At 45.3% G+C, this 15,524-nt stretch overlaps 1 protein-coding gene across 1 annotated transcript in view; it reads left to right on the plus strand.

Annotated features, from left to right (window-relative positions):
• The first annotated feature begins 388 nt into the window (after nt 1-388).
• The window catches only part of LOC144697994 (uncharacterized), a 373,983-nt gene continuing 358,847 nt past the window's right edge, over nt 389-15,524 (plus strand). The window contains exons 1-2 of the mRNA XM_078569944.1: nt 389-412; nt 1,679-2,247. Of these exons, the coding sequence (XP_078426070.1) occupies nt 389-412; nt 1,679-2,247 (593 nt within the window). The remainder of the gene's footprint in view (nt 413-1,678; nt 2,248-15,524) is intronic.

Raw genomic sequence — 15,524 nt, forward strand, 5'->3', positions numbered from 1 at the left:
GTTTCACAGGAGTGTTAGAAAGCAACATTTGATACTGAGCCACCTGAAGAGATATCAGGGCAGATGCACAAAAATTCACTGAAAGATGTAGGTTTTATGGATTATCTTAAAGGAGGAAAGTGAGGTAGAGAGGTTTAAGGGGGATATTCCAGAGCTTGTGGCCTTGGCAGCTGCTGGGGGAGACACAAAAGGTGGAGCAGTTAAAATCAGGAACTCTGAGCAGGTCGGAATTAGAGAAGTGTAGATATCTCGGAGGGCTGTGAGGCTGGAGGAGATTACAGAGGTAGGGAGGGAGAGACCATGGAGGGATTTTAAAACAAGGATGTGAAATTTCAAATTGAGGTCCTCCTTAACCCAGAGGCTTTGTAAGTCGGTTAATACAGGTGTGATGGGTGAACAAGGCTTGATGCGAGTAAGCAGAGTTTTGTATTACAGGGAGGCTGAATGTGGGAAGCCGGCCGGGTGTGTGTTCGGAGAGTTAAGTCTAGACGGAACAAAGGAATGGATGACAGGTTGAGCAATTACATACAGGGATATATGGAGGGTGTGGAAAAGGACTTTGATCAGATTGAATGTTGGAGCAGGCTCAACGGTCTGAATGGCCTATTCCTGCTCCTATGTCCCTATAAATGTCTGATTCAGCCTCAGGCAGTTGTCAGGGCGAGGGATGGAGCCAGTGGTCAGGGAGTGGAGTTTGTAGTGGGGATTGAAGACAATGGCTTCAGTCTTCCCAATATTGAAATGGAGGAAATTTCTGTTCATCCAGACGAGTCAGGATAGTGTGTGACTTTGAGGGGATCTTGGAGGTGATGGTGTTCACATACACCTTCTACCCTGGTCCTTTCGGTGGTGGAGGTTGAGGTTTCTGGAGACTTTGTCAAAGTTCTTGTTGTGTTGTAGGTATCCCTTCACACCGTGCCTCTCCCACCTCTCTCTCCCTCTCCTCCCTTGTGGGTCAGAGTCTTGTGTAGACCCAGACTGGGTGGCAGGTTCCCTTCCCTGAAGGACATTAGTGAACCAGTTGGGTTTTTATGACAATCCAGCAGTTTTCATGGTCACTTTTTCCTAGTGCCGGCCCCACAAATTCCCAGATTCATTCAGCTCAATTTCACAACCTGCCTTTGTGTTTTTGTGGGTTCTCTCTCACTCCCTTTTTTCTGTTTTAAATCAGTTTCACTGGTTTTTAGAAGAGGAGAATTTGCAGTCGGGAAACTGAAACTAAACATCACATCAGCATCTGACGGTGTCGCCCAATTTACCGTAACATGAATATCATCGGATTTTGAACATGGAAGGAAAAGGCACCGCTCAGAGTGGGGAGAAACCGTGGAAATGTGGGGACTGTGGAATGGGATTCAGATTCCCGTCTGATCTGGAAACTCATCGCCGCAGTCACACTGGGGAGAGGCCGTTCACCTGCTCCGAGTGTGGGAAAGGATTCAGTCAGTCATCCAGCCTGAAGACACACCAGCGAGTTCACATTGATAAGAGGCCTTTTAAATGCTCAGACTGTGGGAAGTGCTGTAAAAGTTCTGAGGAACTAATGTGCCATCAACGTGTTCACACTGACAAGAGACCGTTCAGGTGCTCTCACTGTGGGACTGGGTTCAGGCGATCGTCTCAACTCACTGTACACCAGCGAATTCACACTGGGGAGAGACCGTTCAACTGCTCCCAGTGTGGGAAGGGCTTCATTACTTCATCCAATCTACTGATACACCAGCGAGTTCACACTGGGGAGAGGCCTTTTCAATGTCCAGAGTGCGGAAAATGCTATAAAAGTTCCGGGGAACTGATGTCCCATCAACATGTTCACACTGACCAGAGACCGTTCAGGTGCTCTCACTGTGGGACTGGGTTCAGGCGATCATCTCAACTCACTAAACACCAGCGAATTCACACTGGGGAGAGACCGTTCATCTGCTTTGAGTGTGGGAAGGGATTCACCACCTCATTCAACCTGCTGAGACACCAGCGAGTTCACACTGACAAGCAACCCTTTAAATGCCCAGACTGCGGGAAATGCTATAAAAGTTCCGGGGAACCGATGTCCCATCAACGTGTTCACACTGATGAGAGACTGTTCAGGTGCTCTCAGTGCGGGACTGGGTTCAGGCGATCATCTCAACTCACTGTACACCAGCGAGTTCACACTGGGGAGAGACCATTCACCTGCTCTGAGTGTGGGAAGGGATTCACTCAGTCATCCTACCTCCTGACACACCAGCGAGTTCACACTGGGGAGAGGCCGTTCACCTGTTCAGGGTGTGGGAAAGGATTCACTCGCTTATACCATTTACAGAGACACCAGCAAGTTCACAAGTAACTACAGTGATTGGATGTTGTTGTGAAATCACATCCAGGACTGAACCATGTTCATTGGGGTCTCTTTCTGCTAATGTTAATAAACTCCAGGTCAGTTATAGGGAGTAATATCCTGGATAAAAGTCCAATAAATCAGCTTTGTGTTAAACTCACCCTGTGTCAAGTGTTTTCAATCTCTCAAACACAAGTTAGTTCCTTTTGAAGGGCTCTTCCTCACCCCCGTCTCCTCCATCCTCACCTCCAACAACAAGTGTGAGGAGCTCATGGGGCAGAAAATTACGCTCGGTGGGCGAGCGTCCCGACGTCATCACGCAGTCCCGCAATATTTCACCAACAATTAAGAAGCCTGTAAGGCCACTAAGAAGTTAATTAAATTCAAATTTACGCTGCCCATCGAACCTAATGGTTGGTGGGCGGGCGAAAAGGCCAAGCGGCCTTTACCTTTTTCAGGAAACCTCATCCACGGGCGGGACGAGGTCGCCTGAAGCAAATCAAATTTTACACTTGAATTAAAAACATGAAACAAAAATGGAAAATGCTGGAAAAATTTAGCAGGTCTGATAGCATTTCTGGAGAGACAAACAGAGTTTTGCTTTTTTGCAAAAGTATTTTGCCGTATTTTGCTTTTATCTTATTTAATTCACTGCCACTTCTCTTCCAGGAATGCCTGTCTTGAAGAAGTACGGCCCTGCAGTATTTTGCTTTTACCTTATTAATTAAAAACATCTCCCTGCTCATGTGACATATGATATGAGGGGACATGTTTCATAACCTGTATAAAATCTTTAATTTCTTTTTCAAATCAATCCATCTCCCGGAGACAGCTCTCTGCCTCAGGGAGATTATATCGCTCACTCTCGCGTGCATGCACAAAGGTCACACTCACCCATCTCGCACTCCTCCCCCCGCCCGCACAGGCAGGGCTGAGCACTGCTGTTCACGTTTCACACAGCGCAGGCCTTAATTGGCCCCCAGTATGAAATTGCCTTCCGGGCCTGATTGCAGGCAGCGGTCAGCTTCCCGACTGCCCCACTCGCCCCCGCCGAGCCCGCACGCCAAGGGCAAAATTCTGCCCATGGAGCTTCTTTGTCACTAAGATTGAGAAAATCCGATCAGCTGCCTCTGCTGCTTCCCTCCCTTCCACTAGCCCACTGGGACAAACTGTCTGAAACCTGAACCCACATTTTCTCCAGTTTCTCTCCCATCTCCCCTCATGTCCTCTCAGTGCTCATCTTGTCCACGAGACTCACTTTCTGCTGTACTGACCCCACTCTCACTGATCTACTGATAACCCAACTTCTCCATGTTAGCTGATATTATTCACAGTTTTGTCTCACTCTCTTCTGGTACTGTCCCTCTCACCTTTTAATCCACCATCCTGACCCATCCTAAAAACAGGATCTATCTTTGGTCCCTCCTATTTCTCATCTACATGCTGCCACTCGGTGACATCATCCAAAAGCACCGTGTTAGTTTTCACATGTACACTGACAACGCCCAGCTCTACCTCACCACCATCCCTCGCCATTCCTCCACTGTCCCTAAATGATCAAACTGCTAATCCCACATCCAGTACTGGATGAGCAGAAATTTCCTCCAATTAAAAATTGAAGACAAAAGCCAATGTCTTCAATCACTACTACAAATCCCATCCCATAACTACTGAGACCATCCCGATGAGTTATCATAAGGGTACGTTGTCCTATGTTTATCAACTCAGGATTCTTTCTTCCTAAAGGAAGAGAGAGAGAGAACTATTTCTGTAATGTTTATTAAATGTCTGAAGATTTTATAAGGTTAATTAGACAGTTATTTCTCACAGATCTCCCCAGCTTGAGAAGGGAATATCCTTTCTGACTTCTCACAACTGATTTCTGACTAACCTCACTATTTCTAAGCTACGAGCTTGTTTTCCTAATTTCTTGATGACAAACTGTAGATAACATACTAAAGCTACTAGAATGATCAGAATCAGCAACACAAGCCCTTGAGCTGCTACCAAGAATAAATGTCAAAACTTTTCCACTAAAATGTGATAACTATCGACTTAGATTCATCCTCCCCATCTGCTGATCATCCCACACAATTCTAAATTATTGACATGTTGTAATTACATCTGGTTCAAACAAAAGTTTATGCACAGACTTTAAAGATTCTTCAGCTCTCTGTTAACCTACATCCTCTTCGTGGATATTTTCTAAATCCAGATTCTATTTCCTTCTTCAAATTAATTTGACTCACTTTGATATGTTCAAGGTGTTTAATTCTTTCCTGAATGTTTGAGAGACAATTTTTATCTGGAATAGGTCTTACTGTATTGATAATTTAAAACGTTGTTTCATTCTACTGGCCACAATAATCACTCATGCCCTGTTTTTTCTTCTTCATTCATGGGATATGGGCATCGCTGGCTGGGCCAGCATTTATTGCCCACCGCTAGTTCCGCTTGAGAAGGTGGTGATGAGCTGCCTTCTTGAACCACTGCAGTCCATGTGGTGTAGCTACACTCACAATGCTGTTAGGAAGGGACTTCTAGGATTTTGAACCAACGACAGTGAAGGAATGGCAATATATTTCCCTTTCAGGATGATGAGTGACTTGGAGGGGAATTTCCAGGTGGTGGTGTTCCCATCTATCTGCTGCCCTGATCCTTCTAGATGGTAGTGATCATGGGTTTGGATTCCGCTGTCGAAGGAGCCTTGGTGAATTCCTGCAGTGGTCATCATCAAAGCCCATCTACTCTCATCCATTTTCCACCACTTGGCCCGTAGTCCTGTAAGCTGTGGTGTTTCAAGTGTTCATCTAAATACTTCTTAACTGTTGTGAGGTTTCCTGCCTCTACCACTCCCTCAGGCACTGAGTCCCACATTTCACCTGGGCCTGGGGATTTATCCACTTTTAAGGCCGCCATTAGAGACTGAGTCTCAGTTAATCATTGTCTGAATCTGGGGAAGGGAGGGGGAGATTCTGTTAGCAAATGGATTGAAAAATAACAAAGACCAAGTTCCAGCTCATACCTTTCGCACCTTATGATAACATAGTTATGGGATAATCTTGAGGATGGATAGAGTTGTATTAGAAGCATTTCAGGGAAGGTTCACTCAGTTGATTTCTGGGATGAAAGCGTTGTCGTTCTTTTAAAATTCATTCTTGGGTTGTAAGCTTTGCTGGCAGGTTCCAGATAGCCCACACGCTCTGGGTGAAAAGAAAATCCTCAAATCCCCTCTAAACCTTCTGCCCCTTACCTTAAATCTATACCCCCCTGAGTATTGACCCCTCCACTAAAGAGAAAAATTTCTTCCAATCCACCCTATCTATGCCCCTCATAATTTTGTACACCTCTATCAGGTACCTCCTCAGCCTTCTCCGCTCTGAGGAAAACAACCCCAGCCTATCTAATCTCTCTTCATAGCTGAAACTCTCCAGCCCAGGCAACATCCTGAGTGAATCTCCTCTGCACCCTCTCCAGTGCAATCACATCCTTCCTATAGTGCAGCAAACAGCACTGCACAGAGTACTCCAAATGTGGCCTAACTAATGCTTTATACTGCCCCATCATAACGTCCCTGCTCTTGCATTCAATGCCTCGACTAATATGTCGACAATGTCTGACACAAAGCTGATTTATTTAACCTTTATCCAGAATACTACACTCCAGCCCAGTTACAGGGATTATTAACATCAGCAGAAACAAAGCCCAGCTGTCGGAAAGAGCATTGTTCAGTCCTGGATGTGATTAACAGCAGCAATAACAGCAGAGTCCAACCCTGGGAGTCACTTGTGAAGACACTGGTGTGTCTGCAGGGTGGATGAATGACTGAATCCCTTCCCACACATGGAGCAGGTGAACAGTCTCTCTCCAGTGTGAACTTGCTGATGTTTCATCCGGAGGGATGGGTGAATGAACCCCTTCCCACACACGGAGCAGGTCAATGGCCTTTCTCCAGTGTGAACTCGCTGGTGTGTCAGCAGATCCATTTTGCTTTTACAGCTTTTCACACACTCGGCACATTTAAAAGTTCTCTTTTCAGAGTGAACACGTTGATGTGAAGTGAGCTGGGTTAGTTGAGTCAATCTTTTCCCACACTTGGAGCAGTTGAATGGTTTCTGCCCAGTGTGAACTCGCTGATATGTCAGCAGAATCTTTCTGCTATTAAAGCAATTTTCACAGTCAGAACATTTAAAAGGTCTCTTGTCAGAGTGAACAAGTTGATGTGAAGTGAGGGTACTTATCTGAGTGAATCCCTTCCCACAGTCAGTGCTGGTGAACGGCCTCTCCCCAGTGTGAGTGCGCTGATGAGTTTCCAGCTCAGATGGGGATCTGAATCCTAACCCACAGTCCCCACATTTCCACGGTCTCTCCATGGTGTCAGTGTCCCCATGTCTCTCCATGTTGGACGATCAGTTGAATCCTTGTCCACAGACAGAACACTTGCACAGTTTCTCCCCGCTGTGAATGGTGAGATTTTTTTTCAGATGGTGTAACAGGTTAATGCTCCTTCCACAGTCAGTTCACTGGAGCACTCTCACTTGGGTGTGTCTGTGTCTCGGTGCTTTTCCAGTCACACTGATGTTTGAAATCTTTTCCCACAGACAGGGCAGACAAACATTTCTCCTTCCACAGTCAAAGATCAATGTTATTCAGTCCAATGTCGGGAATTATAGACCAGTCAGCCTGCCGTCGGTCGTAGGGAAAATTCTAGAGTCCATTATAAAAGATTCAGTAGCTGAGCACTTGGGAAACAGTGGCAGAATGGGACAGAGTCCACATGGATTTACGAAAGGGAAATCATGCTTGACAAATCTATTGGAATTTTTCGAGGATGTAACTTGTAGAGTTGATGAGGGGGAGCCAGTGGATGTGGTTTATTTGGACTTTCAGATAGCTTTCGACAAATTCCCACATAAGAGATTAGCGTGTAAAATTAAAGCACATGGGATTGGGGATGGTGTATTGAGGATGGATAGAAAACTGATTGGCAGGCAGGAAACAAAGAGTAAGAATAAACGGGTCTTTTTCAGAATGGTAGGCACTTACTAGTGAGGTACCACAGGGATTGGTGCTGGGACCCCAGCTTTCACAATATATATTAATGATTTAGGTGAGGAAATTAAATGTAATATCTCCAAATTTGCAGATGACACAAAGCTGGGTGGGAGGGTGAGCTGTGAGGAGGATGCAGAGATGCTTCAGTGTGATTGGGACAAGCTGAGTGAGTGGGCAGATGCATGGCAGATGCAGTATAATGTGGATAAATGTGAGGTTATCCACTTTTGTAGCAAAAACAGGAAGGCAGATTATTATCTGAATGGCTATAAATTGAGAGAGGGGAATGTGCAACGAGACCTGGGTGTCCTCGTACACCAGTTGCTGAAGGTAAGCATGCAGGTGCTGCAGACGGTAAAGGAGGCAAATGGTATGTTGGCCTTCATAGTGAGAGGATTCGAGTACAGGAGCAGGGGTGTCTTGCTGCAATTATACAGGGGCTTGGTGAGACCACACCTGGAATATTGTGTGCAGTTTTGGTCTCCTTGTCTGAGGAAGCATTTTCTTGCTATAGAGGGAGTGCAGCGAAGGTTTACCAGACTGATTCCTGGGATGGCGGGACTGACATATGAGGAGTGTTTGAGTCGTTTAGGATTATATTCACTGGAGTTCAGAAGAATGAGGAGGGATCTCATGGAAACCTAGAAAATTCTATCAGGACTAGACAGGGTAGATGCAGGAAGAAGTGTTCCCAATGGTGGGGGAGTCCAGAACCAGGGGTCACAGCCTGAGGATACAGGGTAGACCATTTAGGACTGAGATTAGGAGAAATGTCTTCACCCAGAGAGTGGTGAGCCTGTGGAATTCGTTACCACAGAAAGTAGTTGAGGCCAAAACATTGTATGTTTTCCAGAATGAGTTAGATATAGCTCTTGAGGCGAAAGGGATCAAAGGATATTGGGAGAAAGCGGCAGCAGGCTATTGAGTTGGATGATCGGCCATGATCATAATGAATGGCGGAGCAGGCTTGAAGGGCCGAATGGCCTACCCCTGCTCCTATTTTCTATGTTTTTTTTGTTTCCTGGTGAATCGAGTGACACTGTCAGATCTTGATGTGATATTTGGTTTTAGTTTCCTATCTGCAAATCATCTCCCTCTTGTACCCGGTAAAAGGAGTTTACAAAAATCTTCATCGTAAGTACAGGATAGAGATTCAAAACAGACAATTCGAGTTTCTTTGGAACGTTCTTTCCCCAAACATATGGTCCAATCAAACAGATAGAAGTTCAAATCAACAGCAAGGTCCCAATAAAAGCAAAGGGAACCTTCCTAACTAAACCAGGATGTTGTTTCCAGTGTCTATGAGACACTCTGTACCCTGAGATGCCCACTGGATGTGGAATGTATCAAGCGCACTGGTGGACACCGCATGTTCCCTCTCCAAGGACACCCAGACATGGACAGGACCACGGAAGAGAGATCGGCAGCCAGTGTGACCAGGTCCATGTGTGTCACCCATCCTGGATCAACAAATTCCTGTTTTAAACAGGCCCATGAACAGTTACAGGAGAAGATTCACTGTCATACCGCAGCCCCTCTCCCCACCCCTCCTACACTGGGCAAACAGAGATTAGGATTGTGGGGCTGAAGTGTCAACAAAGGCTGCGAATCAGTCCCATAGGGGCTGCAGCCTCTCACTCTGAACATTTACATGGCCCATGGACTCCTCTAGGCCGCAAACATCACCTGCAGCCTGGGAGTGGGTAAAGCTGTTTAAAACCCTGTCCCCCCTGCCAAAAATATGACTATCCTGGGCACAAGGACCCTGTTGGGAAACGGGACCGTGAAGCCCCGCCCACTCACTGTTACAGCAGCAACAAGATGGCCGCGCATGCGCCCTACTACCTACTGAAATAAGATGGCGGCCGTTATTTTGGGTCTGGGTCTCGGGGATTAAAATAAAAAAACTCAATAAAATTAGAGATGAAATGATAGAGAAACCTGAATGTAACAGAACATCCATTATCCACCGGAAAGATGGGGAGCGGGAATTGTCCATCTCAGTCTCGTCAATAGATACTTAATGAGGGGACATTATTCTCTGTGTCTTTCCCGGACATGGAGATGGAAAAGGGGCAAATGAATGAACTTTAAACACCTCGTCCACTTGGCACAGAAACTGTCTGAAACTCAGAATAGAAACCACATGGAACAAAATACTGACAAATACTCAACTGTTGGCTACAAATAAATAAAAATATATATTGGGGGAGACGGTGCCACAGTGGGAATGTCACTGGACTAATAATCCAGAAAACCAGCTTGATGCTCTGGGGACAGGGGTTCAAATCCCACCACAGCAGCTGGTGGAATTTAAAATCAATTATTAAATCTGGAATTGAAAGCGAATCTCAATAAGGGCGACAATTCAGCAATTGTCAATTGTCATAAAATCCCACCTGGTTCACTAATGCGGGGAGGAAATCTGCCCTCCTTACCTGGTCTGACATGTGACTCCAGATCCACATTGAAATGTGGCTACTGTTAAATACCCTCTGAAATGGTGTGGCAAGCACTTGCTTCAAGGGCAACAAATGCTGGCCCTGCCCACATTCCATGAAAGAAAGTTTTTAACACCACCGCCACTGAATGGCTACAATTTCGGAAGGAAGTGAAGACAGAGGGTCCAGAAAAGATGCAAGAAAATGGTTCCCCTTCCAAGGATAACAAACCAACTTCACCTCGCCTAATTGAAGTTCCGATCTCTCGTGAATCTTTCCTCCACACTCTCACATTCTTCCTAAAGCTCAGAATTGGACATAATACTGCAGTTGTGTCCAAAGCAGTGTTTTATTCAGGTTTATTCTAACTTGGTTGATTTTGTACTTTATTCCCATATTCATAAAGCCCAGGATTCCACATGCTTTATTCACTGCTTTCTCAGCCTGCCCCGCCATCTTCAATGATTTGTGCACATAAAGCCCCAGATTACGCTGCTCCTGCACCTTTTTACACTTGTATCCTTTATTTTATATTGCCTCTCCTTGTACTTCCTACCGAAATGAATCACTTCACACCTCTGTGAATGAAATTTTATCTGCCACCTGTCTGCCCATTCCACCATCATGTCTATGTCCTCTTGAGGTTTATCACCGTCCTCCCTACTGTGAACACATCTTGAAACTTTGGTGTCGTTTGCAAATTTTGAAATGCAGCCCTGCACACACAAGTCTAAATCATTAATATATATCAAGAAGTCAGTGGTCTGACCACCGACCCCTGCTGATCCCACTGTATACTTTTCCTCAATTTGAAAAAGCAACCGTTCACCATGCATGTTGTTGCCTGTCACACAGCCAATGCTGCCTCTGCCCCATGAATTTTAACTCTGCTGACAAGCCTGTTACTTGGCACTGTATCAAATGCCGTTTAGCAGTTCATGTGCACATCAACCGTGTTACCCTCATCAACATTCTCTGTTGCCTGATCAAAAACTCAAGAAATTTAGTTCAACACGATTGTCCTGAACAAATTGTACAAGTGACCTAATTTTGACCTGAATTGCCGCTTCTAAATGCTTTCCCACACAGAGGTTAAACTGACTGGTCTGTCAATGCTGGGCTGACCCTTCCATTTAAGATTACTAAAGATTAATATTAGTGCCAGGAAGTGTGAGGAAAACGTGAGGAGTTGTGAAATTGGAACATTTAAAGACACTGATAACTGATAAATAGCTCAATAAATAATCAGTTTTCAAGACATAAAGTACAGATAAATTAATTTATAAATAACTGAATTGAATTATTAACAATGTCAGGTAGAGTGCTTGGAATGGAGAAACGAAAATTACTGCAATGCTTAAAACATGAAATGAAAAGTGTAAAAACTGGAAACACTCAGCAGGTCTGGAAGAATCTGCAGAGAGAGAAAGAGAATTAACGTTTCAGGTCTGTGAGCCATTGAAAGGGGGCGGTGGAAGAGGAACAGAAAGAAAGGTCTATGAAAGGCTGTAGGGTGGGAAAGATTAACTGACAAAAGGTTTCATGATGCAAGGTCAAAGGGAGTGGTAATGGGACAGTTAAAAACACAAAAGCTGCTTCTAGATTAGGTGTGAATGGCACGATAACAACAGTCTGATTGCAATGTGAAGAAAATGAGAGAAATAAGAAAGGAAAACTAGGACTCAAAGAAATAAGGAACAAATGAGGGCAGAGATTAGGATAGAAAATTGTTGAACTCAAATTTTGATCCCCGAAGTCTGTAAAGCATCTCCTTTTGATCTGGTAATGAACATTTCTATATATTCTCAGGTCAGATGAATGGTCACAGAGCTGTCACGTTAACTCTGTTTCTCTTGCCACAGATGAAGGCCTGACCTGCTGAGGAATTCCAGCATTTTCAGATTCATGTCGGGATTGTAGACTGTGAGAGTTTGTAAAGATAGAGATTGTCCAAAATTAATTTGCCACATCGATAACAGAAGTCTCGGTCTCATGAAACTCCAGTCTCATTGTTTTATATTTGGGTCTGAGGGAGAATGTTCGCTGTTTTATATTCGGGTCTGGGGGATAATGTTCACTGTTTTATATTCGGTCCTGGGATGATAATGTTCACTGTTTTAAATTCGGGTCTGGGGGATAATGTTCTCTGTTTTATATTCGGGACTGGGGGGATAATGTTCACTGTTTTATATTCAGGTCTGGGGGATAATGTTCTCTGTTTTATATTCGGGTCTGGGGAATAATGTTCACTGTATTGTATTCCGGTCCGGGGGATAATGTTTACTGTTTTATATTAGGGTCTGGGGGATAATGTTCACTGTTTTAGATGCTGGTCTGGTGCGGAATGAAATGAAGAGCCACTTTAATTGAGGACAGTAACTGCATTTTTCGCTCTGACTTTAAACAAAAGAATCTATCCTGTTGTGTGGGACAAAATTTTTCAGTTTTACTGGATTCAATTAAGGCGAGTTTGAAGCTAAATCCAGGAATTCTGTAAATTTAAACTAAAACCAGACATGCAGAAATCGGCTGATGGTTGATGGCGCCGGGATGGTGGTGGGGGGAGGTGTCCGGAGGAAGTCTGACACACACTGTACAGGGTGAGCAGGGGAAAGGGGAGGAATTACTTGATTAAACAGGGATCCAGGGACAATAGCAGAAGTTGGGAATCACTTTGAATGGAGCAGCGGGATAGGGACAATTCAAAGAATCATAGAATGGTTGCAGCAAAGAAGGAGGCCGTTCAGCCAGTCGTGTCTGTATTAGCCCCCTGAAGGGACAATTTACCTAATGCCACGTCCCTGCCTTTGCCCCATAGCCCTGCAATTAAACAAGATTGAACAAGTCTTAAACAAAACTTGTATGAAACAAGATGTTTACGCGTATCGGGGGTGGGGAGCAGCATAGTGTAACTGTGCAGGTCAGTGAGGATATCCAAGGTCCATCAGCCGTCTGCATGCAGTGTATAGTGGGCCTTGGGGGAGGGGGGATGGAACCATTTGGGACAAAGCACAGGGTGGGAGGTCACCCCTCCCCCACTGTCCTGGTTACAGGAAGGACTCACCTTGGACTGTCCCACACCTGGGCCGGGCGGGGTCAATGTGCAGGAAGCTGCAAGCTGGTAGGCTGAGCTGTGAATTGGGCGGAGTTGGGGGGTTTGAGTGACAGGTCTGGGGCTATATCAGAGCAGGCACAGGCACTGCTCCCTCTTTTCCTCGTGGAAGTTTCACTGGAATCGTGTTGGTGAGTGTTTCTAAACTCTGTCTCACTATCCCGGGAATGGAGGTGGTTTGGAGGTTGCAGTGAGTGTTGGATTATATTGTTTCTCCTCATTCTTCCCGCTTCTCCCACTCCCAGTTCCAGGCTGCAGGTCCCGGTGATTCTGGATGCGGGACAGTTGTTAGTCCCGGCCCTGGTGTGGGTGCGCAAGCGCAGATGCGCGGCTTATTGTTCTGTAATAATGGCGGGTGATCGTCCTCCTGTATTTTGCTGCAGTTCTTCACCTCCTTGACTCTCCCGGCGCCATAGTTGCCACCTGCCGATTGCGGCAACCGACCTTCCAACAGGAAATTAACAACTTTTAGATAGAGCGGTTTCTGGAGCGCATTGCATTGTGGGAATATTGCCCGCCATTAGTCGGCCGCCATCGCCGAGAGTTATCGTGCAGCCTGAAGGCAGGTCAGCGACCTGAGCCCCTACTTCTGTTCCTTAATCTGTTCATGCTGCCTGACCTGCTGGATATTTAAAATATTTTATGTCTTAACTTCAGTTCCAGTCTTGCAGAGCTTTGCTTTCATTTTATTGTTTCATGCAGCCGAGTCTGGAAACACAGACAGACCAATTAGGAGCCGGTTTGAATTAGGGTGGGTGTTGAATGGGGGTCTTTTTTGTTGCATCTGTTTTGAGCTGGAGTGGAATTGGAGGAGGAGCTGCTGGGATTACCCCCGAGGACTTTGCAACCCAGTCGGGCCCAGCAATTTCCAGTGTGAGGCTGTTAAAGGAGTTAGATCCTGGGGGAGAACAGAGTGACAAACGTCCATTCAATTTAAGAGTGTTGTTTTAGTAACAACTATTTCCACGGTGCCTTTTTTTCCGAGATTTTTTGTTAACTCGATTCTTGGTATTTGGTGTCACTAACAAGAGCAGCAGATATTGTCAATCCCCAGTTGTCTGTTGGTCAGGTGTTGGTGGGCCTTCTTCCTGAATCGCTGCAGTCTCTGTGGTGAAGGTGTTCCAACAATGCTGTTTGGTAAGGAGTTACAGGATTTTCACTCAGCGATGATAAATGTCCAAATCAACAACAACAAGTTGCATTTATGTAGCACACTGATTAGAATAGAACGTTCCAAAGTATTTCACAGGAATATTATACCGGAATATTTAACACTGAAGCACATGAGGAGATATTGGGGCACATGATCAACAGCTTGGTCAAAGAGGCAAGTTTTAAGGAGAGTCTTAAAGGATGAGAAAGAGAGGCCTAAATAGGGAATTCTAGAGCTTATAGCCTGAGCAGCTGAAGACACGGTCACCAATGGTGAGTCAATTAAAACCAGGGATGCTCAATCGGCCTGAATGAAATGAGTCCAGATATCTGGGAGGGATGTAGATTGGAGGATATGATAGAGATAGTAGGGGGCGTAGTCACTGAAGGATTTCAAAACAAGGATAAGAATTTGAACATTGAGGCGCAGCTTAACGAGGAGCCTATGTAGCTCAATGAGAACAGGGGCGTTGGATGAACGAGACAAAGTGCGAGTAAAGACACGGGAAGTGGAGTTTTAAATGACTCCATTGTTTCTGTGGCAGGCTAGGAAGATTCCAGTTTAGAGGTAGCAAAGGAATGGATGCGTTTCAGCAGCAGCTGAGATGAGGCAGGAATGAAATTTGGCAAAATGACTGATGTGGAAATGGACGGCCTTAGTGGTATGTAGTCAGAAGCTCAGTTTGGGGTGAAATATGACACCAAGATTGTGAACAGTCTGGTTCGGCCTCAGAGTTGTCAGAAAGGCGTTGAAGGTTGGGGAGTGGAGTTTGTAGCGAGGAATGAAAACAATGGCTTCAGTCTTCCCAAAATTTAAATGGAGGAAGTTTCTGTCCATCTAGTAATGGATGTCAGACAAATCAGGGTGGAGTGTGACTTGGAGGTGATGGTGTTCACATTCACCTGCTACCCTGGTCCTTATGGAGGTTGGAGGATAAGGGATTGGGAAATGCTGCCAAAGTTCTGGTAGAGTTGTGTAGGCCCAGACTGGCAGGCAGGTTCCCTTCCCTGAAGGACATTAGTGAACCAGTTGGGTTTTTAGGATAATCCAGCAAATTTCATGGTCACTTTTTCCTAATGCCAGTCCCACACGTTGAGCTCAATTTCACACCCAGCCTTTGTGTTTTTGTGAGTTCTCCCTCACTCACCTTTGTTTGTTTTGTACTATTTTCACAGGGTTTGCAGTCCGGAATCACATACCCGACATCACATCAGGATCTGACGGTGTTGTCCAATTTATCGTAACCCAAATACCATTGGATTTTGAATATGGTGATTAAGAGCCCTGTTCACAGTGGGGAGAAACCACACGCATGTTCTGTGCGTGGGCGAGGCTTCAGCCAGTCATCTGACCTATTGAAACACAGTCACAATGGAGAGAATCCATGGAAATGTGGGGACTGTGGGAAGGGATTCAATGACCCATCCCAGCTGGAAATCCATCAGT

The sequence above is a fragment of the Cetorhinus maximus genome, chromosome 23 (genome assembly GCF_964194155.1).
Source record: "Cetorhinus maximus chromosome 23, sCetMax3.hap1.1, whole genome shotgun sequence".
Lineage (NCBI taxonomy): Eukaryota > Metazoa > Chordata > Chondrichthyes > Lamniformes > Cetorhinidae > Cetorhinus > Cetorhinus maximus.